Raw genomic sequence first — 21,387 nt, 5'->3', positions numbered from 1 at the left:
TTCCAGCCCCTCCATCACTTCTAATTTCTCAAATCCTGTGACCCGGTGTACACCGGCCGTATCACGTAGCTGTGTCCAAAAAGAAGGAAAAAATCGCGACTATTTCTCCACCACACAATCACCACGTAACGCCATCTGCCGGGTGTACAAAGCCGCAGCTGGCGCTTACCTAACGGGACTGGAAACATGCTACTAAATTTCTTGTCTTATACTGCACTATCCGAGACATCATTTAACGTCAAAGTTCGCCTCGTGATGAACTCACTAAGTGGCGATGTAAAAATTTGGTAGATGCGTAACAGGACCCAAATCGTGCTAATACATATGCGTCATTGTTCTTAATGAAACTTCTGTGAAGAATTTTCATGCTCACAAAACGTTACCTTCACCACTGTTTATGACTGACTGCTTGACTTGTATCCAATGTTTGCATCAAAGTCGAAATTGTATCCAACGACTGCATCAACGCCAAAATTTGATCTAAGTACTATCTCTTACATTCCAAGGACACTAGCCAAGGATTTTACTCCTCCCGCAAGTGGAAAATCGGGACAAGAATCATCGCCCCATTGCACTCACCAGTATGTTCTGTAAATTACTGAAAAGCTAAATTTTAACCGTCTTCATTACGTTCCGTACATCGGCGCAGCACTGCTTTTTTAAAGTTATTATCTCCACGCAAAGTCCAACTTCACTCTTTCAGCTTCTTTAAGTACCTAATCAAAATTTGGCCTAACTTTCCCTGACTACTAAAAAGAATTTGACAAGGCAGGTCCCCGCTTTTTACTCCACAAGCTAAACCAACTGAACATTGCGTATACAATGTAGTATATCTGCGGAATATTTTTTTTAAGTAACTAATCGCAGTTTATTTCATTTTTAAATCATAATTATCATTCAAAGCAGTTCAGTTCCACCGCCATTCCGCTGAGCAGCCACGAAAAATCGAATTGGCTCGCGCTTGGCAGATTGTTGTTGTTGTTGTTGTTGTTGTGCAGGGGCGTGTCGTCGTCTTCTGCGGCCGGACCCCTAGGGCACGCTACAGGCTCACTGTGTTTCTCATTTACATAAATGGCCTTGCTGCCGCTGTACCACCTGGAATTCACCTATATCTAGGCTGAGCTGTTTTCTTCGGGAAATAATTCAGAGGACGGTGCTAACGTTCTTCTAGTACATCTAATTAGTGTAAACAACGGTTCACGGAACTAAATGCTGGCAAGTGCAAGTCGTTCGAGTATACCACTTTGTCCCAACACTATACACCTGTGCACTGGCTGTAAAAACGTTCGCCTACGAACTGTCGCTACAAACAAGCATGTCCAACATTCTCGGGCAAAAATTTTGAAAAAACCGTAAGACACTGTTATGGGAACATTTAAGGCAATGGTCCATTATTCTGATATGTAGCAAAATCTCATATTAAAGATTTTCCAGCGATCGCCTCGAGCCGTTAAGGCTGATATAGAAAACCAATGGGGAAAGCTTTTGACGATAGCGAAAACGTTAACAAAAAAAAACTGCATGGCTGCCGTCGGCTGATCTATTGATTGTTATAGCGAAATCTTACATTATATGGAAAATTTCGTTCATAAACGGTTTCCCGCTCAAACATGATTTTGACCAGAATGCTTGGTATGGTCTACATTTCTGCTGACCACACCACGTCGACATAGCTATGCCGCGCATAATAGGGACATCGCAACAAATACTCGTAGGCAAACGGGCCACGGGTAGGAGCGCCCCTTCATTAGCCACCGGCAGCGAGAAGAAGAAGCTGAGCACCGCAGTGGGTGGCACCACGGTCGGAGACTGGACCCTCGCACTCGGCCAGGTCGTTCACATCGCTCGGAAAAGGAACACACCGCCCAGGTGAGCCACAACCACACGCATGGGTGTGCACAGGGAAGGGTTTGCGATAGAAATGGGGAGGGGGACTCCCCCACTCCCGCGACAATACGCATTCTGGCTGAAACACTGCTGCGTCGCCGCGTCAAGTACTTCGCGCATTATCCCTGCGGGACCAAAACAGGCAAAAAAAAAAAGGACCGTGCAAGGCTATAGCGCACATTTACGTGACGACAAAGTTCAGACCAGCTGCGCGATAACGGGAAGACACATTAAGTATGGTCATACGCAAGGAGAGGAAAAGGGGTTGAAGAAGTGTCCACTCTCGCCGCGAGTGCTCCACGTATTTCAAGCCTTGGCCGCCGAGTGGGCCGCTAAGCTTGCCCCTATAGCCATGGGCTGGAGGCCATCTAGCGCGGACCGTCTGCATCTGCATTGTGACTAAATCAACTATTCCCAATCCAAATCCAAGCATTTATTTAGTTATTTATTTCAGGTCCCGCAACGGCGGTCGGGTGAGGGCTTTACGTGAAGGGTATGAGGAGTATATATACTTCATGAGTGTATAGAAATGACGAACCGGGACGCCAGCTTGTTATTTGCGGCTAAATATTCCTTGTCATAGTCAGTAGAAAATAGAAATGAGGGGAAAGTTGCCAGCTGGGGACCGCGTATGAGGTCATGCCTCACGAGCGGATGGCGGCATGCTCTGTCAGGTGCTTCGCGGCTCCATACTAATGTCGCCAAATTACCTGTCAGAAGTGATCCAGCGACTGTCCGGAAAGTTGACGCTCTGAAATTATGCGAGCGCACTTGAAATTCCACGCTGCGTAAAACGAGAGCGCGGGTACAGAGGGGCAGAGGCCCTGGGCCGGTTGGCATCCAGGTGTAGTGTCCCGGGGACGTACGTCATATGACCACTACTATCGATCGACGCGGACAAAACGGGCGCCTCGACTAACCACCGTTCGATCGAGGGAAGTCCTTGGTGCGGGTTGGGTTGCTCAAGGTACGAAACAGAGAGCGAACCATGCGTAACAAAGTGAACAAGAAGCGGTTGGCCAACGACTGAGAGACCAATTGTCTGTCCTGTAATAATAATAATAATAATAATAATAATAATAATAATAATAATAATAATAATAATAATAATAATAATAATAATTGGTTCTGGGGGGAAAGGAAATGGCGCAGTATCTGTCTCATATATCGTTGGACACCTGAACCACGCCGTAAGGGAAGGGTAAAGGAGGGAGTGAAAGAAGAAAGGAAGAGAGAGGTGCCGTAGTCGAGGGCTCCGGGATAATTTCGACCTCCTGGGGATCTTTAACGTGCACTGACATCGCACAGCACACGGGTGCCTTAGCGTTTTTCCTCCATAAAAACGCAGCCGCCGCGGTCGGGTTCGAACTCCTGTAAGCGACCGCCACGCGTTCGCGGTTGCCTTGTTACTGTCCGCTGAGCAAAGAATCGACTCAGCCGACCTGACACAAGACCGAACAAACGATACGACACCTAAGCGCTCTTCTCAAGTTCGTATGTGGGGCATACAGTACAACATTTGTTATACAAAGCTCAACGGAAAATTGGGGACAGCTATTCCAAGTTTAAAACCGAATTTGTTTGGAATGCATTCACTAACCCGCGGAATCACAAGCCTGCGTTAAAAACAGGATGCGAAGGCGAATGTCACTAGCCTGTACAAGGCAGCGAATAGAAAGGCGTCCACGGTCCATGCTTGCCTCTTGTGTTTCGAGACGGTAGATCTACACGCGAACGAATTCGTGTCTATGGAACCGTTTGTACAGCTTGTTTAAATCGGGCGTAGCTGTTGTCACTGCAGAGCACGGACAAAGGCCCACACGCTAACGGCTTCGAGCACCAGCTGAAAGAGATGGCGAATCGGACTACTGTGAGAGACCACAGTGGTCAGTTTTCGAGATGGTGTGCCATGACAACGTGTGTGGCAGAGAAAAAGAAATGAAAAAAAAAAACATGCCTTCCTCCTGGGTGGGAGTGAGCACTCCCTTCCCGTGTGATGGAGTTACGGGGGAGGCGATACTCCCTATCACAGTCTACCCTTCTGTAACCATTCTCTTAACAACGCGCCACAGAAACGATGAAAAGGGAATTGCCGGCGGATTAATACTCATTATATTGCTCTTACTGTTATTAATCGAACCGAGTAAGTGGCCGAAAACCTACAGTCTGATGCACCTCAAGAACGAATTTATAACACGACCTAGGAGACCATTGTCGTCTCGGCCAATCACCTTGCAACTGCTAGCTATACCTGGAATGCCACGCTATAAGACTGAGTGCGATTTATCGCGACGTTGTATTGGTTAAATGCCGCATTAATGGGTTAGATCTTCGCATTTTACATTAAGCGAAAGCTGGACATTGGCAATTTCAATAAAACAGCTGCTCGTACGGCACGGCCGCGTCGGTGGTATAGTGGTTAGCATAGCTGCCTTCCAAGCAGTTGACCCGGGTTCGATTCCCGGCCGACGCATCTGTATTTTTTTTAGTTTTCATTATCACGCAAATAAAACGCCGCTGTGGCTGTTTCGGCCATGCTGGGGCGCGCAGTATTGCCACTAATTTCAGTGCTCATTATTTCTTTCCATCCGTTAAGATAAGGTTACCGGCGCAGGCCACAGTTTTGGTTTTTCCCGTTTTGTGTTCTGTTTATCAGAGCTGTGCAGAGCTAAAGGGCCGTATGCGGAAACTGGTTGCCGGTGCTGATCCTCTGTCCCTCGTGCAGAGCTATGTGGGGGAGCCCACCGGCTGCTGCCTAGGCGCACTCGCAAAGCTGTAACTCTGACAGAGAACTTTGCATGAAGAAAAAAAAAACACTGAGAGAGTTTTAAAAATTAGACAATGCATTATAGAACTTCCTGCGAAGAGCAACTCTCTGTCAAAGACATTTGTGGTGTCTTCGAGTGGTCGCTTTAGATCGCTCTAGAGCGCTCTGAGAGGCGACCGCACATTCGGCTGGTCGAAACCGGCCGCTCTGACTACATTCGGCTGGTTCTTTCTGGGCGCTCGCCTCCAGCTCAAAGCGCTCTGACGCGCTCCGAGAAAAAAGTCGGAGCGGCTCCGAGATGAGTCCATGTGACAGAGCCACTTCGGCCATTTCGCGAAAGCGGTGTGAGGCCTCGGCGTCCCCTGCGCGTAGGCAGAAACAAGTGTAGGCTTTTGACGCAGTAGTAGCGTCCTGCTGTGTTGTGTTTTGCGGGTGCCGCGCTGTGTGAGGAAACGCCGAATAAGCATACGCTAGGACCGCGGTTAGTGTTGCTGTCGCATGACAACAGCGATTCCAGCAGCAGCTCAGACGAGGGCGACAGTGCCATCAACAAGGCGACGTTCGAAAAATGAGCGTCCCGTGGGACGGAAAGCCGGGGTAGCGATCGATACAGGCTAAGCGGTGACCGCGATGCAAACTGTGTGCGACCACGTGCGGCTAAAGGTAATCAAGGGACCTTACGTGCAGCTACTGTTGACATCAGCAGCGGTACCGCGTCGTGGTTCCGGAAGTTACGTCCCCCTTCTGCCCCCTGCGCTTCCGCTCTAAAAACTCGCTGACCATTCGGCTTGACTAGTCTCGCTATGCGCTCAGAGCGAGAGCGACTCCCACTCTGCCAGATCCTAACCGGATCGCGGGAGCGACCAGTAGAAGACACCATTAGAGTGACTTCCGAATAGTGAGTGTTTGCTTTTTATTGGTAACTCTCTGGAGAGAAGACTCTTTACCCAGAAACGTATTCCCACGAAAATTACGCTGTTAATGCTAACCTCCCATTTCTCTTACCAGTGCTCTCGTTGTTTGTTCGGCATGTACTCCCAGCATCCCCCCCGCCCCCCTTCCCGGCGCAAGCTCGATAAAAGAAAGTGGACTGGGCTCCTCCCGAAACAAAATTGTCCTTATACATCTGCCTACAACAAAGTGAAATCTTCCTTGGGGCGTGATTAATGCACTCTCTGTAGATAAAAACTCTGCAATGGAGAATTTTGGCATAATGGGGATGAACTAAGTGGGCACATACCGGACAAACCAGGTGCCCTACATACCCAGGTTGCCCCGAAATTTGCATCAATGTTACATTTTTGTTTTGGTCGCACACTGATCTACTGTTCCTAATGTCCATCTTCTCTAACGTTCCTGAGAAGTTATAAATAAACGTTGCAATGACCTTAACTACGCCGTAATTAAAGATTAAAGCTACATAAATACAGCTGTTACTAAAACGGGAAAATAATCGCGTAAGAGGATGCGGGTCCGCCAGTTGTGATGGTAGACTGATTAATCAGAGCTTTGCAAGGACCAACAAAGGGAGCCACACTTGGGTTCTATGTTACACCACAATGAATACGTGTAACTCACTCACCTCCGAATTAACGTATACCATGGAGACAAGCTTATATAGGTACTATTGAAGGGTGTTTCATGAGCACCGTGCCCATGAATGATAGTGCTGAATAGATAATAAATAAAGTTTTCTAACAAAATAATGGCGCTGAGCATGATCTATATGGCAGGCAACAATCTAACAGATTTATTGCAAAGTACTGCTCGTTGAAGGACATCTTCACTGTATTAACAGTGGGAAAATTTCTCGGACACAATTCTTGAACTATATTTGCATTGTTTTACAGTTATGATTAAAAAAAATGTTACAATAATGTTTAATTTTAACGCTAAATGTAATCTTTATTGTAGGGTTCGGCGCGCTGTCGCATCTTTTTGTACACGTTGTTGCGAATATTCCGCGAGAGGGCAGTGACCTAGGCTGCGCGTCCGGTTTAGTTTTATTTTGTTTTGCTTTGGTGCACGCCGTTAGAAGGGGACTTATGCCTTTTTGGTTAGTCTCCCCATTCGTCCTTGCGGTTTCCTTCGCCGCTCCGGGCGGCGGGGCTATCTGCCGGCCTCGACCTTGGACCCCTGTCCCCTTGGCGAAGGATTGCGAGACCACCTAGGGAGGAACTCGGGGGTAAGGGAAAACGCTGACTTCAGTTCTGAGCTTTCCTATTCGTCAAAACTGATGAGCCGCAGTTAGCCGTTTATTTTTACACGTGGAAAGGGGCGCGGTCATCTTCGGGGTGTAGCCGCGAATGGAGCCGCGCCCGTGTGCTTTTGTCTCAAACTACTCCTAGCGGGAGGCGCTCGGTCTGGCCGAGTGCGGAGGGAGTGACCGTTGAGAGCTGGTGCAAGGCGCGCCAGTTTGACTGTTCGGACGCGGTGTCCCTCGCCTCTGTGCAGGCGGTCGGCTAGGCCGGCCGCGGATAGTTGTGGCCGTATACTGACCTTTGTTTGAACCCATCTGTAAATAGCCTGTATAAAAGTTGGTTTCTCACTAAATCGCTTCGCCTGCAAGTCATATCATCGAGAAGCCTTCAAGCGGTGCATCCAGTTTCTGGAAATCACCGGACCAACACCACCTGCAAACCTTTACTGGCGCAGTCGACAGTACTGGTGGTCTGCAGCGGCCCCGAGGAACGGACGAAGACATCCACGGAGAGAACGACGAAGTTCGGCATCCAAGGCGAGATACCGAAAGGACGACAGGCTACGGGGGTACGAAGGTGCGAACCGCATCGGGCGTCAAACGCCGAAGACGAGGCCTTCAACAGACACAGAGTGGTATCCCTGAGCAACGGCGGCAGTTGGAAGATTCAAGCGGACACGGCTTTCTGCGGAGCGGACACGGGCGCTATGGGACACCAGCGGAGGGCGACACCTTGGTGAGAGGCCCCGCCGCTGCGGCTGATCATCGCGACAAGTGAGCGCCGTTGCGGAGGAAGTAAGCGAGCTCCTGGTGACGGCCTTCGGAGGCTGTTGGGAGCGAAGAGAGGCGACATCCTGGTGCGAAGCCTCTGGAGCTGTTGGAGTCGAAGAGGGGACGCCAGCTGAGGAGTGTCTTGGACGAAGACTGGTGCAAATCTGCGGAGCAACTAGGAGGCGCAACAAGAGGCCTCCGAGGAAGAGAGTGCTCCAGCCGTGGGAAAGGACGAGGCGCTATCTGACTGAGAGGTTCGGAGAGGTCGCAGGAGCCATGGGCAGCGACGCGACGGCAGAGTGAGTCCCCCTTCCCATTTGCTTGCCTCCGTAGCGCTCGAGCCGCAGGGTTAGGGAGCAACGGGTGTGATGGCCGCATTCAGGTGTTCGAGTGGGCAATACGCCAGGCGCGCCTTATGGTCCAGGCTGGACGATGTCAGCCTGGAATCCCTCGAGCGCGAACTAGCGATAGCCGAACAAGAGTACAAGGGGATGAAACAATCTCTCCAGAAAGATCGAAGTGCGCAGCAGGAGGTGGTACCGCTAGAGCGAGCTCAGAGCCGATCACCCCCTCCGGGTAGAGGAGGCGGCAACGAATCGCTGAGCAGTGTAACAGAGGATGTGGTTGGTTGCTGCAGCTTGAAGCCGGTTGGGATTCAGAGCGCTTCGAGCAAAGCGCAAGTCCCGGCAAACAATGTAGAGATCGCTGCCGCATTCAGGTGTTCGAGTGGGCATTATGCCAGGTTCGCCTTATGGTCCGGGCGAGATAGTTACCTCGAAAATAAGCTCGACGATGTCAGCCTGGAATCTCTCGAGCGCAAACTAGCGATAGCCAAACAAGAGTACAAGGAGATGAAAGAATCTCTCCAGAAAAAGCGAAGTGCGCAGCAGGAGGTGGTACCGCTAGAGCGAGCTCAGAGCCGATCACCCCCTCCGGGTAGAGGAGATGGCAACGAATCGCCGGGCAGTCTAACAGAAGAGGTGGTTAGTTGCTGCAGCTTAAAGCCGGTAGGGATGAAAGCGCTTCAAGCGAAGCGCAAGTCCCGGCACACAATGTAGAGATTGCTGGCGCTGAGTTGCCGGATGCTGCTTAGTCAGCAATCCAGGTTGAAAGAGAACAGCGGCCCCTACCTGCTGGCTTGTAGATGAGCCCCGTGGAGGTGAAGGCTGATAAAACCCATCCGGTGGGCGACGCATGAGGAAAAGGGCGGCTCGCCAGGCGCAGGCGTCCAGTGTGAACTTTCTTTGCGCATCGACATGGAAGCGGTGCGTCGGGGGTGTTTCACCAATGACGCGGATGAAACATCGAGCTAGCGGTAGCGGCGTCGCTTGAGGCGCAGGTGTCGCAGCTGACAAGAGCTGATTCTGAGACAGCGGACACGGGTACAAGCAATGCTACAGTGGAGACATTGCCATACGGCAGATCAGCTGGTGTGGACAGTGTCTGCGTCCTTTACCGTGAACAGAGCGCGGAAACACGTCAAAAGTTTGCGACGCACGCCAAATCACGGCACGATCTTGGCGTGCCTTTGCCTATGCAGCCCGAGGGACTGGCGTCCAGCGTAAAGGCGCTACAGCAGTTGAGCACGCAAAGCATGAAGGCCTCAGAAAACATGGCTCTGTCCATAGTGAAGGCGCGTGGCCTGAGTGCGCTGACTGCCAACGAGGGTCGTAAGTTGGATAGACAGCAGCGCAAACGGTATGTCACTGCGCTTACCGCCTGTGCCGCACCGATATTCGGTCGTAGGCGGCGGGTGCGAGTGTTCGACCCGGGAGGACGCCGCTGAATCGTAGGCTGTGTTGGCCATGCCCACTCCACCTTTAACAGGCCTCGCCATGTCTTAACAAGGACCCGTGCGCAGGTATGCAACACGGCTAGCCTTGGTAGCAAGTCTCGAGATGAAACAAAAGGCTCGAGTAAGCGCGGATGCAGTAGGTGGGTGTGGGGGGATCCAGAGTTGGCAGGACTCAGGGACTGCAGAGATGGACATGACCGAATGTTCTTGGTCGGCAGTTATGCTGATTTTACCTTGTGTGCTTCAGTTATTACGGACAGTGTGATATAAACTGCTCGGAACTGTCTTTGTTTGCATATTACGAATGTTTGAGTGCCCCGAGAATGATGTGCTTAGTTACAAGATTGAGAGTATTTGTCATTGGCACTGTCATTAGCATTGTCCTCGGGATGGGTGTGAGTGTGTGACGAAGGGCCGCAGCATGCGGGCTCGCAAGCTCGTGCAGAGGTACTCAACCGCGACTTGCCGAACCCTTCTTGTTGTTTATTGCCTCGGCTTATCTCTGAATAGATTAGCCGAGTCTTGGGGGGAATGTGTAGGGTTCGGCGCGCTGTCGCATCTTTTTGTACATGTGTTGCGAATATTCCGCCAGAGGGCAGTGACCTAGGCTGCGCGTCCGGTTTTGTTTTATTTTGTTTTGCTTTGGTGCACGCCGTTAGAAGGGGACTCATGCCTTTTTGGTTAGTCTCCCCATTCGTCCTTGCGGTTTCCTTCGCCGCTCCGGACGGCGGGGCTATCTGCCGGCCTCGACCTTGGACCCCTGTCCCCTTGGCGAAGGATTGCGAGACCACCTAGGGAGGAACTCGGGGTAAGGGAAAACGCTGGCATCAGTTATGAGCTTTCCTATTCGTCAAAACTGATGAGCCGCAGTTAGCCGTTTATTTTTACATGTGGAAAGGGGCGCGGTCATCTTCGGGGTGTAGCCGCGAATGGAGCCGCGCCCGTGTGCTTTGGTCTCTAGCGACTCCTAGCTGGCAGGCGCTCGGTCTGGCCGAGTGCGGAGGGAGTGACCGTTGAGAGCTGGTGCGAGGCGCGCCAGTTTGACTGTTGGGACGCGGTGTCCCTCGCCTCTGTGCAGCCGGTCGGCTAGGCCGGCCGCGGATAGTTGTGGCCGTATACTGACCTTTGTTTGAACCCATCTGTAAATAGCCTGTATAAAAGTTCGTTTCTCACTAAATCGCTTCGCCTGTAAGTCGTATCATCGAGAAGCCTTCAAGCGGTGCATCCAGTTTCTGGAAATCACCGGACCAACACCACCGGCAAACCTTTACTTTTATGATACAACATGTAACATTATTTGTAGATTCTATACATTAGAATAATAGTTGAAACAGGATTACCGCATGTATACTTTGAATGCTAAACTAACGTTGATGATAAAACATATAACGTTATTTGTTAGTTTTACCATTAAAAGACGTTCCAATGTAGCACACGTTACTGCAACTTACGGGAAAATTTTGTAACACCATGTTCGGCATTACCTGGGTACCTATATATGCGCATGCAGCGGAACTTGCAAAGAGTTTTTGTACAGCCGGTAAACTATGTCTATGACAAAGTCACATATATTGAGGTGGAGGGCTCCGACCAGTTTCGTCGCGTTATTTTGCGAAGCCACCCAATAGCAACATTTTAACGAAGTTGCAAAACGCCGTGGGCGTGAAAGGGCACCCATGTCTGACGGATCTATCACTGAAAAAAAAAAAATTGAAATTCCCAAGACACCTAATTTTTTTCACCCAGCTTTACTGTACTACAAATAGCCGGAAGGAAAAATTCACCTTTAACACCTTGAAGGGTCAATGTCTTCAACTCTTTGTTTCTGCCATACGCTCAAGGAGCTAGGGTCGCATCTCGCCGATCGCGACTTGGCTCTCAGCATGGAGGAGAGCTCTCAGTGACACGTCAGCATAGTGCACATCTTTTTTTTCAATTTTTTCGCCAGGATCGCATGTCTCGTTGAGCTCGAGTCATCAACAGCTATCAGTACAATACAGCAATGGCAACACGTCCTGGGTACGAAAAAAAAAAGAAAAAAAAACATGCGTCGGCCGGGAATCGAACCCGGGTCAACTGCTTGGAAGGCAGCTATGCTAACCACTATACCACCGACGCAGGCAGCAACGAGGAATCTGGCCGCTGGTGAGGCGCCTGGGCGGCTGGGTTTTAGCAATTTCATGTTAGCCACCGGCTTGTTTTCATCAACATGTCGCTAGTGAAAATTAACTCCATGTTATTTTCGACGAAACAGTGTCGTGATTAGCATGCACAAGTATGAAATCGCAAAAACTGCTCTTTGCAGCAGATGGCCTTCTTCAATGCGTGTACATAAAACCAACACTGCGTTCGGCCTAAATTCATTATTTTACTGCGTTCATTCCTTCCTTCTCCATCTGCATCCGACAAGAATGCATTTAAACGACGTCACTGTGGAAAAGTACCCTGCGTCGCAGCTGGGCCGCCTCAGCGTAACACCGGCTACACCCGCCATCAAAAGTCTTTAGGCCACAACGTTCACTTGTAGTGTAATGAACGTTCCTGTAATTCCCCCCATAGCGCAACATTCAAAGAACAGTCAAGCAAGAAACTTCTTTACCACGAGAAGAAAACTTATTGAATTTCAAGGCCCTGCGGACTTTGATGGTGCCGTCATGGAGCTCGAACGAAAAACCTAGGGCCTGGAGACTTTTGACCAACACTGTTAGCACGTGGATGCATGCGGAAAGCTCCGTTCGCGAATGGGTACCACTAATAAGCAACGCGAAATTAAAGGAAATGCGGTTCTCTCCTTTTAGTGTGTGTGGGGGGAGGAGAATTTTCTGATTGGCCTAAACGATTCCATGGCCCGCGTCACCTCTCGGTCAGTGGTTTAAACCCAGCGACAGCGATGACGTGGCGTTGTTTGAGCCAGTTGCAAGAAGTGGCAAAAAGCTTTAGGGGAATCAAAAAGGAGCCTGTATTGCACCAACCGCGCGTGGTAAAAAAGAAAAAAAAAATTGCGTCGGCCGGGAATCGAACCCGGGCCAACTGCTTGGAAGGCAGCTATGCTAATCACTATATCTTGGTCAGTGGTTTAAACCCAGCGACAGCGATGATGTGGCGTTGTTTGAGCCAGTTGCAAGAAGTGGCAAAAAGCTCTAGGGGAATCAAAAAGGAGTCTGTATTGCACCAACCGCGCGTGGTAAAAAGAAAAAAAAATTTTGCGTCGGCCGGGAATCGAACCCGGGCCAACTGCTTGGAAGGCAGCTATGCTAATCACTATATATTTTGGTCAGTGATTTAAACCCAGCGACAGCGATGATGTGGCGTTGTTTGAGCCAGTTGCAAGAAGTGGCAAAAAGCTTTAGGGGAATCAAGAAGGAGTCTGTATTGCACCAACCGCGCGTGGTAAAAAAGAAAAAAAAATTGCGTCGGCCGGGAATCGAACCCGGGCCAACTGCTTGGAAGGCAGCTATGCTAATCACTATATCTTGGTCAGTGGTTTAAACCCAGCGACAGCGATGATGTGGCGTTGTTTGAGCCAGTTGCAAGAAGTGGCAAAAAGCTCTAGGGGAATCAAAAAGGAGTCTGTATTGCACCAACCGCGCGTGGTAAAAAGGAAAAAAAATTGCGTCGGCCGGGAATCGAACCCGGGTCAACTGCTTGGAAGGCAGCTATGCTAACCACTATACCACCGACGCCGACAAGGCCGCTTCAAGCCAAGGTCTCATCATATAAAAAAACACCAGTGCCTGACTGATTCTGCTTCAGGACGAGTTCAGTGTTGTTCCATACAGGCTAAACGTAATGTTCATAAATCAGTGTAGTGAGTGAGGGCAGAGGCTAGAGCCTTTCGTGCGTAAAAACGCTTCACGACCGGTCAGCGCCAGGGCAATGGCTGGCCATGAAACGCGCTTACTACGACATACATCAAAAGATGGCGCCACGTACCTAAAAGATGCACGCGCCCGCGAAGTTTGACCAGACAAGGACTCGACAGTTATCTGCGTATCTCATCTGCTCCTAGCCTGTTTCTCCAGCACATTGTCTACTATCTTTCTCCCAAACGCACTGATCTTCCAGCGCAGGATAACAGCCAACACTAAAAAAAGGCCCACAACACTGTATCGGAACAGCTCTCACTTTCTACCGCTTCGAATTCTACGAGCAAGAGTTGCGGCGGGAGCCGCACATCCCACAACTCCAGAGCGTCTTTGCCAGGCGTAGCAAGAAATCCTTGTATGGTACCGTGGCACACGCTTCAGGAATGGGCGCAGCAATGCCCTGTGTATCGAATCCATGCGTAGACAATAGGTAATACACCCGCCGCGGTGGCTCAGCGGTTAGGGCGCTCGGCTACTGATCCGGGGTTCCCGGGTTCGAACCCGACCGAGGCGGCTGCGTTTGTATAGCGGGAAAACGCTAAGGCGCCCGTGTGCTTTGCGATGTCAGTGCACGTGAAAGATCCCCAGGTGGTCGGAATTATTCCGGAGCCCTCCACTACGCCACCTCTTTATTCTTTAACTCCTTCCTTTATGGTGCGGTTCAGGTGTCCAACGATATATGAGACAGATAATGCTCTATTTGTGAACTAGGGAGCACGAAATACCGGACGAGGTACAGAGTAAGGGACACAAAAACAGGTTCACGAGCGCTCGTGAACCTGTTTTTGTGTCCCTTACTTTGTCCCTCGTCCGGTATTCTGCGCTTCCTTGTTTACAACATGCATCACGAACTAGCCCGGCAGCTTGCTCTCCTAAACTGCCCTATTTCCTTTCCCCAAAAACCAATTATTATTATTGTTATTAATAGGCTATATATATATATATATATATATATATATATATATATATATATATATATATATATATATTGGCGTAATGACCGCATAAACAAAGCTTCCGATATTAGGTCAGTTCAGGACTGACCGCTGCATTGGCTGGCACCACCACTCTTGGCTATCCATCGCAATTGGCTGCACGCGCACTGGCAGTCTCCGTGCTCCCAACGCAGGCTCCACAGCTATAGGTGCTCTGGAGAAGAATGGGCAATAAAAAACTAAGAGGAACACTTGCTAATGTGTGTGGGACCGCGGCGCATCCAATCAGTCAGTCTAATTCTCTGACAGTGAAATATGCTTTATACACAGTTATCGCCAACATGAAAGGGAATGCATTGCTTTCATTGCTTACTCCTTGAGTATTAGTGAAAAGCACACTTTTTCTTCTGCTCTAAACGCTCTTCTCACTGGGCGGATGTAATGCCCATGATATCTCCGGAAAGCAACATTTTCTTTTTTTTCTGGCACTGATGTCACGCGGTCGCTGTATACGCTGGAGGACCCCTGTTACGGCTAAAGTCTACGCATTTGTCTGACGAGGTCGTTGACAACTGCTGCGTAGTGTGCCACCATATATAGCGTCCACCAAACACCACTCCCAATTGTTAGTTCCTACGCACAGTCAATAACCAGCCCAGATTAATACCGGAGGGAGCGCCACCCGCTCCCTACCGTAAAAAAGGAACACCACCGGCGCCGCACACGTGCTCTCGTCCCTCCGTGTGCGATAACCCTCCCCCGCGGTCTTACCCGTGCAGAGGAGGTTGTGCTCCGGAGGATCCGGGTCGGAGATGCCCTCACTCCTGCCTAACTCGGACGTGGCCTCAATTTCGCCACTTATATCCCCGCCTAGGATGTCCAGTCTGCAACTCACAAGACACTGAGGCTGACATTCACCACTTGTGGGATTTCCCAGCTCTGAAGGCAACTAGAATTCGCTACCTGGCAGCAGCGGGTCTCCGCCCATACATCCCGTCCTCATATATTGATTGGACGCAGGGGCCACATCACCGCTCCCTCCTCGCCTTCATTAGATCGGCACATCTTTCCTGTTTTATTTAACACGCACCCACTGTTTTTTTTTCTTTCTTTTCTCTTTTCTTCCTAACTCACCTTATGCCCTGAGGCAATAAACAACGCTATAAAAAAAATTTAGTTTTTCACTTATTGTTTCTTAATCGGTTTACAACGCCATCACTGCTTCCCAGCCACTCCCAAAAAGAACGACGCTACTTTCCAGTTGATCCCCAACTGGGACAAGTTTCTCCCGTTCTGATTCCAACTGACTGTTTATTTATTTGCTACCATCAAGACCTGGGGTAGAGGCAATGCCTCCGTAGAGGGCAGTTGATGAAATCTTAATTATCGTATATAGAAAGCAGCGATGAATTGTGACACAGTAATGCAAGACCTCGGTAGACAATTTGAGCTAAAACGTTACGAAATGCTCTGTGATATTCCGGCTGCTCATGAGAGAGCGCGGTCCCGAAAGACCCATTGTTCCCCACTGGGAGGGCAACAGTGGGACCAGTTATCTCCCACCGGGCCTCCACAGCTGTAACTGGTTGAAATCAATTGAATCTTGTTGCTCGAAGTCTAGGGTGTGTATCTGGTGGACGTTCAGTAAAAAAAGACCCCCCAAATGCGCAGTGTCAGATGCCGACGGACAGCGGCGACCAGACTGCGGCGGCTGCAGCCGGTGGCGTTGTTGGGCGTCGCGGGGGTCGGCTACGAGCGCTGCGGGACCGGCTACTGTCGTGCAAGCCCGTGCAGCGTTTCCTCGACTGGTACGGGCAGTTCTGGGGGGCCGACGAAGAGGAGCGTCGGCTACACGAGTCGGACGCGGACGACGGCTTCGTCAACTGGTTCTGCCTGCCCTTCTGCACCCGCAGGCCGGCCTTCGCCAAAACGGACGAGGCCCTCGGGGGGCCCGACGACGAGCGTCCCTTCGGCGCCAAGTGAATAAACGGGGGGTTCCAAAAGACGTTTCCATTTTTTTTCTTTATTGCCGAAAGACCTTTCCCTCCGTTTCAAACACAAAATGCACGAGTCCGAAAGACCACGCCCAAGCTCAGTACGGATATGGCTTTGCACTGGCGTCATATAGCAGCCGCCATGATGGCGGACCGTAACCACGGTGAAAAGTATGTGCGCCTGCCTAATCCGCTTATCATTGCCAGCTTCGATGCATTATCAGCTTATGGAACGTGAACAAATGAGCTGAAGTGAGAATAGAGAAACGAGAAAATATAATTAATCCAGGCAATTTTTTTGAGTACCTGCGCACTTGATTTGCACTTCGACGGCCTGATAACACTGGCTGAGAATGAATTAACGGGAACGTTATGTATTGCCCTCTTTGAAATTATAATTTCTGTGTTCGTTTTTCTCGATTTCAGCTACCCTGTTCACGTTTCATTTGACGCTGGTGTACACCGCGGAAGAAATGCGTCGCTCCCCCACCATTGGCTCCCGTGACGCCACATGCAGCTACGGGACACACACCAGAAAGTGCCGTATTATCTTTTTCGCGTTTTTATATGCCAGCCCTATATATGAATTTTACAGACGCAGAAGAAAAATGACATAAGAATGTAGGCCCCATTATATATATATTGCAGATAAGGTAAGGGAAATGAGGGACTCCTTTTGACAAACTGTATGAAGGGAGCCAACAGTCACCGAAACCAAGGTGCATAGGGGAATGTTTTTAATTTTTTTTAATGTAGTGCTAATCAGTGGGATAATGATACTAAGATTAATCTATCGCTTAAAGAAAATGGGCACAACAGGCATAACAAATCTTAACAAGATACATATGCTTCAGAAAAAAGCAGTGAGGTGTATTGCCAATGTACCACTCTTTTCTCCCACCAGGAATATTTTTGTAAAGTATGAAATCCTTCCAATATTTGCGTTATATACTTATAGACTACTATCATGTTACAAATCTCACCTAAAACACCCCGACAACCTCATCATTTTGCTTGCACAACTCAGAGAAAACACCAGCTGCCGTGACACAAGACACAGAGAAATTTGGTTTACCCCAACACCAAGAGCCTATTATGTGAATCAATCCTTATGCTATAACCTTCCAATTCTGCTGAACGGATTAAACGAAGAAAATTTTGACATAACCCGAAAATCAAAACACGAAATTCGGGAATACTGCCGGGAGAATTCTTTTCCTTGAGAATTTCAGATGCAATCTTTCTGATTATTATGCACCATTCTTTGTATGATTATCTATGACCTTTTCATCGCATCGCATTTTATTTTGTCATTTTTGCATGATGTGCATAGGTGGCCTGCGAAGTGTTGATTTATTTACTTTTGCTTTGTATGTATGTATGTTTGTTGTATGCATAGCCGTCGCTTTTCCTCCTGTACTGCCGGGTATGTAAAGGAGCCGGGACCATTGTCAAGCTGTCGCCGCAGCTTTTAGTCCAGGCTCCTCCTTTGTAAGAAAGGAAAAAGGAATAAACTTCAACTTCAAACTAAACTTCAAACTTCACCCACTGCAGGACAAATGCCTTTCCCAAATATATCTCCAATTAACCCTGTCTTAGCTGCGCCAGCTGCGGCCACCCTATCCCCGCACACTTCTGAATAATCTCATCTCTAAATCCCGGCATTCTATGCCAATAAAGTTGTTTCTCTCTCTCTTAGTCTCTTCTGCCCAGCGAACTTTCTGCCGCCCCCTGATACGCTTGCCTGCTCCTGGAATCTATTCCGTTCATCCATTCCGGCAGCAATGGCTAAATTAACAGGTGCACAATAACACACTGAAAACAATACATATTCGCAAGTTGTATAAAACAAGAATAACAAAGTCTTTAACAGACCGTACAGGGATGAACATGCGATGACGATGCCATGATTTTTCGTTAGAATGGTTAGAACAAGTCTCTTGACATTAAAGGAGTACAGACACCTAAATTTTGGGTGAGTGTTTCCGTCTTTCTAATGATGCGTAAGGCAACATTACACCTGGATTACCAAGTGGTAATCTCCTACGACCGCTAAATAATTTATAATCGAATTTCTGTCTCGTGCTGTGTCGGTTTCAACCATGGAGGAAGGAAAATCTCCATGGTTTCAACAGTCCAATGATGCCTGTGACGTCAGCGTACATGTGCTTATAGGTCACGAAAGCATAAAAAAACTGCGATATAATGGCTGCTTTGTCGTTTTAATTCAGGACAATGTTAGACAAGCCTGTATCAAGAGACAGAATGCAGCGAACGTAAAAGCCTCACGTGACGTCACGAGGCATCATTCAAAGATTCAAACCGAAACTGAAACAGCGTGGCGAACATCACGTGGCGTGGTGATTTGTAGAGAGAAAACATGCCACCAAAATTAACTGTCTATACTCCTTTAAAATGAATATGTGAAATTAGATACAGGTTTTTAACTTTTCCTGTTTCGTTATGAAGGAGCTTAGACATAAAATTTTTTTCATGCTTTCAATTCTTTTTAATGATACGCAAGACAGTACTACAGATAGAAAACCATGTGGTATTCGCCTACGACTGCTAAATAAATTATAATAGAATTTGTTCATTCAACTATTTCGGTTTCAAAAGCCCAGCGACGGCTATGACGTCCAACATATGTGAAGAATGAAAAAAAGACTTCAATATAATCGCGTTGCTTCGTCGGTTTCATTCACTAAAACGCTAAAGACAGCGCGCAAGGGGAGACAATTAAATTAATGGTATTTATTGAATATAAATATAGCAGCAAGTTGGTGGACCTCAGGCATGCTTCCAGAAAATTTTAGCCTATTTTATTATGGGTCGAGCTAATATTTATATGCTAGACATTTATTTCTGGGATAGCATAATATAAATTCCGCCTGAGACTCCGCAATGCCATGCTGAGTTGATTTTCGGGAACACGAAGTTGATTTGCAAAGTTGATCAGAAACACAAAGTTGATTTTCGGGACCTGAAAAGAGCTAGCGGCCGCAAACATTGCTATATGCCTTCCCGAAGTCTAAACGCGTCAAGGTCAGTTAGTGCCGAATTAGGCGAGCAGATCCGCTTCACTTGAAATTAAATCTCGCTCAGAAAGCTGTAACTAAAATGCAACAGTGCTGCTCGGCGATATGTGAAACGAACCATATTTTCGTACGTGCCTACGTAACTCCGGCAGGCATCATGTGCGCAGACTTTTCATAGTCACTGCATGTTCAGAAGATGAAGCCATGTCACAGGTGCCAGCCAGATGCAAGGGCAGTTTATAATGCATCAAAAAATGCATTGCATAAACAACAGTGATATGAGAACCCTAGGTCATTAGACTTATTCGAAGGTCGTACAGTACAATGTGACACCAAGCATAATATGTCTATTACCGCATAATATATCACCGAGTCAAAAAGTGAGCTTGGAAAGTAGCCAAGAACAAAAACGGCGAAAACGACAATATACAGTATTGTGCGTTTTTATCGTGCAGATTTTCAAAAATTCCCCCGCCTCAGTCGCTGCCTCACTTGCGGTGAAACTGCACACAGAGCTTGCATAGTATGGTAACTTTTGTATCGTAGCAAGTTTGACAACGGTTCTTACTGAGTTGAGCCGTGCATGATGCGAAAACGTAATCGTCTACGTAGAGATCGGCGAAACTAAACCTGCAGACGACGTTTTTTTTCGCTGTATGGCGGCAGTCTCGCCATCTGTTTTCGGCAGTGCAAAGCGGCACGACAAGGCCGCCGAGCCGAGCGTTGCAAACAATATTCTTTGAAAGATAAAGCCTCGTTAAATCAGTTGTTCTGATATTTTTTTCCGCTCAATTAGCCAAAAATGTTGTAAGCGTTTCAGTAAAAGGAGACGAAACGGCCGGAACGGCATATCCAATGTGCCCGCGGTTCTTGCAAAGCTCGCCTCGGCGGCCTTGTCGTGACGCTTTTGACTGCCGACAACAGATGGCGCCACTGCCGCCATACAGTCGGAAGTGAACGAGGTCGATGAGCGAACCCCCCACCTCCTGACTTTAGCCTTTGAGTGTTTTTTTTTCTTCTTTTTCCTTCTTTTGTGCGGTTTATCTTTCTTTCTCTTCTTGTGCGCTTCAATCTTCTTGCTTTTCTTGTTTTTTAGGTCCGGGTGCCCAACCTAGTGGTGCCCACCCGTTACAAAGGGCAAGGCCTCAAGTGTCTGTCTGTCTGTCTGTCCGTCCGTCCGTCCGTCCGTCTGTTTGTCTGTCTGTCTGTCTGTCTGTCTGTCTGTCTGTCTGTCTGTCTGTCTGTTTGTCTGTCAGTCCGTCCGTCCGTCTATCTATCTATCTATCTATCTATCTATCTATCTATCTATCTATCTATCTATCTATCTATCTATCTATCTATCTATCCATCCATCCATCCATCCATCCATCCATCCATCCATCCATCCATCATCCATCCATCCATCCATCCATCCATCCATCCATCCATCCATCCATCTATCTATCTATCTATCTATCTATCTATCTATCTATCTATCTATCTATCTATCTATCTATCTATCTATCTATCTATCTATCTATCTATCTATCTATCTATCTATCTATCTATCTATCTATCTATCTATCTATCTATCTATCTATCTATCTATCTATCTATCTATCTATCTATCTATCTATCTATCTATCTATCTATCTATCTATCTATCTATCTATCTATCTATCTATCTATCTATCTATCTATCTATCTATCTATCTATCTATCTATCTATCTATCTATCTATCTATCTATCTATCTATCTATCTATCTATCTATCTATCTATCTATCTATCTATCTATCTATCTATCTATCTATCTATCTATCTATCTATCTATCTATCTATCTATCTATCTATCTATCTATCTATCTATCTATCTATCTATCTATCTATCTATCTATCTATCTATCTATCTATCTATCTATCTATCTATCTATCTATCTATCTATCTATCTATCTATCTATCTATCTATCTATCTATCTATCTATCTATCTATCTATCTATCTATCTATCTATCTATCTATCTATCTATCTATCTATCTATCTATCTATCTATCTATCTATCTATCTATCTATCTATCTATCTATCTATCTATCTATCTATCTATCTATCTATCTATCTATCTATCTATCTATCTATCTATCTATCTATCTATCT

General features: G+C 47.8%; 2 protein-coding genes and 3 non-coding genes across 8 annotated transcripts in view; 2 read left to right on the top strand and 3 right to left on the bottom strand.

The window, feature by feature from the left end:
* The window catches only part of LOC144099407 (uncharacterized), a 40,634-nt gene extending 24,425 nt beyond the window's left edge, over window positions 1-16,209 (top strand). For 2 of the 3 annotated variants that reach the window (XM_077632676.1, XM_077632678.1), the window contains one exon: window positions 15,893-16,209. In XM_077632676.1, coding sequence (XP_077488802.1) covers window positions 15,893-16,204 — 312 coding nt within the window. In that variant the 3' untranslated portion in view covers window positions 16,205-16,209. Of the gene's footprint in view, window positions 1-940; window positions 1,870-15,892 lie in introns of those variants that run through there. The other variant, XM_077632677.1, reaches the window with a different exon arrangement.
* The window catches only part of Men (NADP-dependent malic enzyme), a 145,017-nt gene that overhangs the window by 98,994 nt on the left and 24,636 nt on the right, over window positions 1-21,387 (bottom strand). The gene's annotated exons all lie outside the window — the stretch shown is intronic.
* Window positions 4,289-4,360, top strand: TRNAG-UCC (transfer RNA glycine (anticodon UCC)). The gene has a single exon. It is a non-coding gene; the product is annotated as a tRNA-Gly (tRNA).
* Window positions 11,467-11,538, bottom strand: TRNAG-UCC (transfer RNA glycine (anticodon UCC)). Its single transcript has one exon. It is a non-coding gene; the product is annotated as a tRNA-Gly (tRNA).
* Window positions 13,032-13,103, bottom strand: TRNAG-UCC (transfer RNA glycine (anticodon UCC)). Its single transcript has one exon. It is a non-coding gene; the product is annotated as a tRNA-Gly (tRNA).

This window comes from Amblyomma americanum, chromosome 7 (assembly GCF_052857255.1).
Source record: "Amblyomma americanum isolate KBUSLIRL-KWMA chromosome 7, ASM5285725v1, whole genome shotgun sequence".
Classification (NCBI taxonomy): domain Eukaryota; kingdom Metazoa; phylum Arthropoda; class Arachnida; order Ixodida; family Ixodidae; genus Amblyomma; species Amblyomma americanum.
This window is presented reverse-complemented; position numbering and strand designations above follow the sequence as displayed.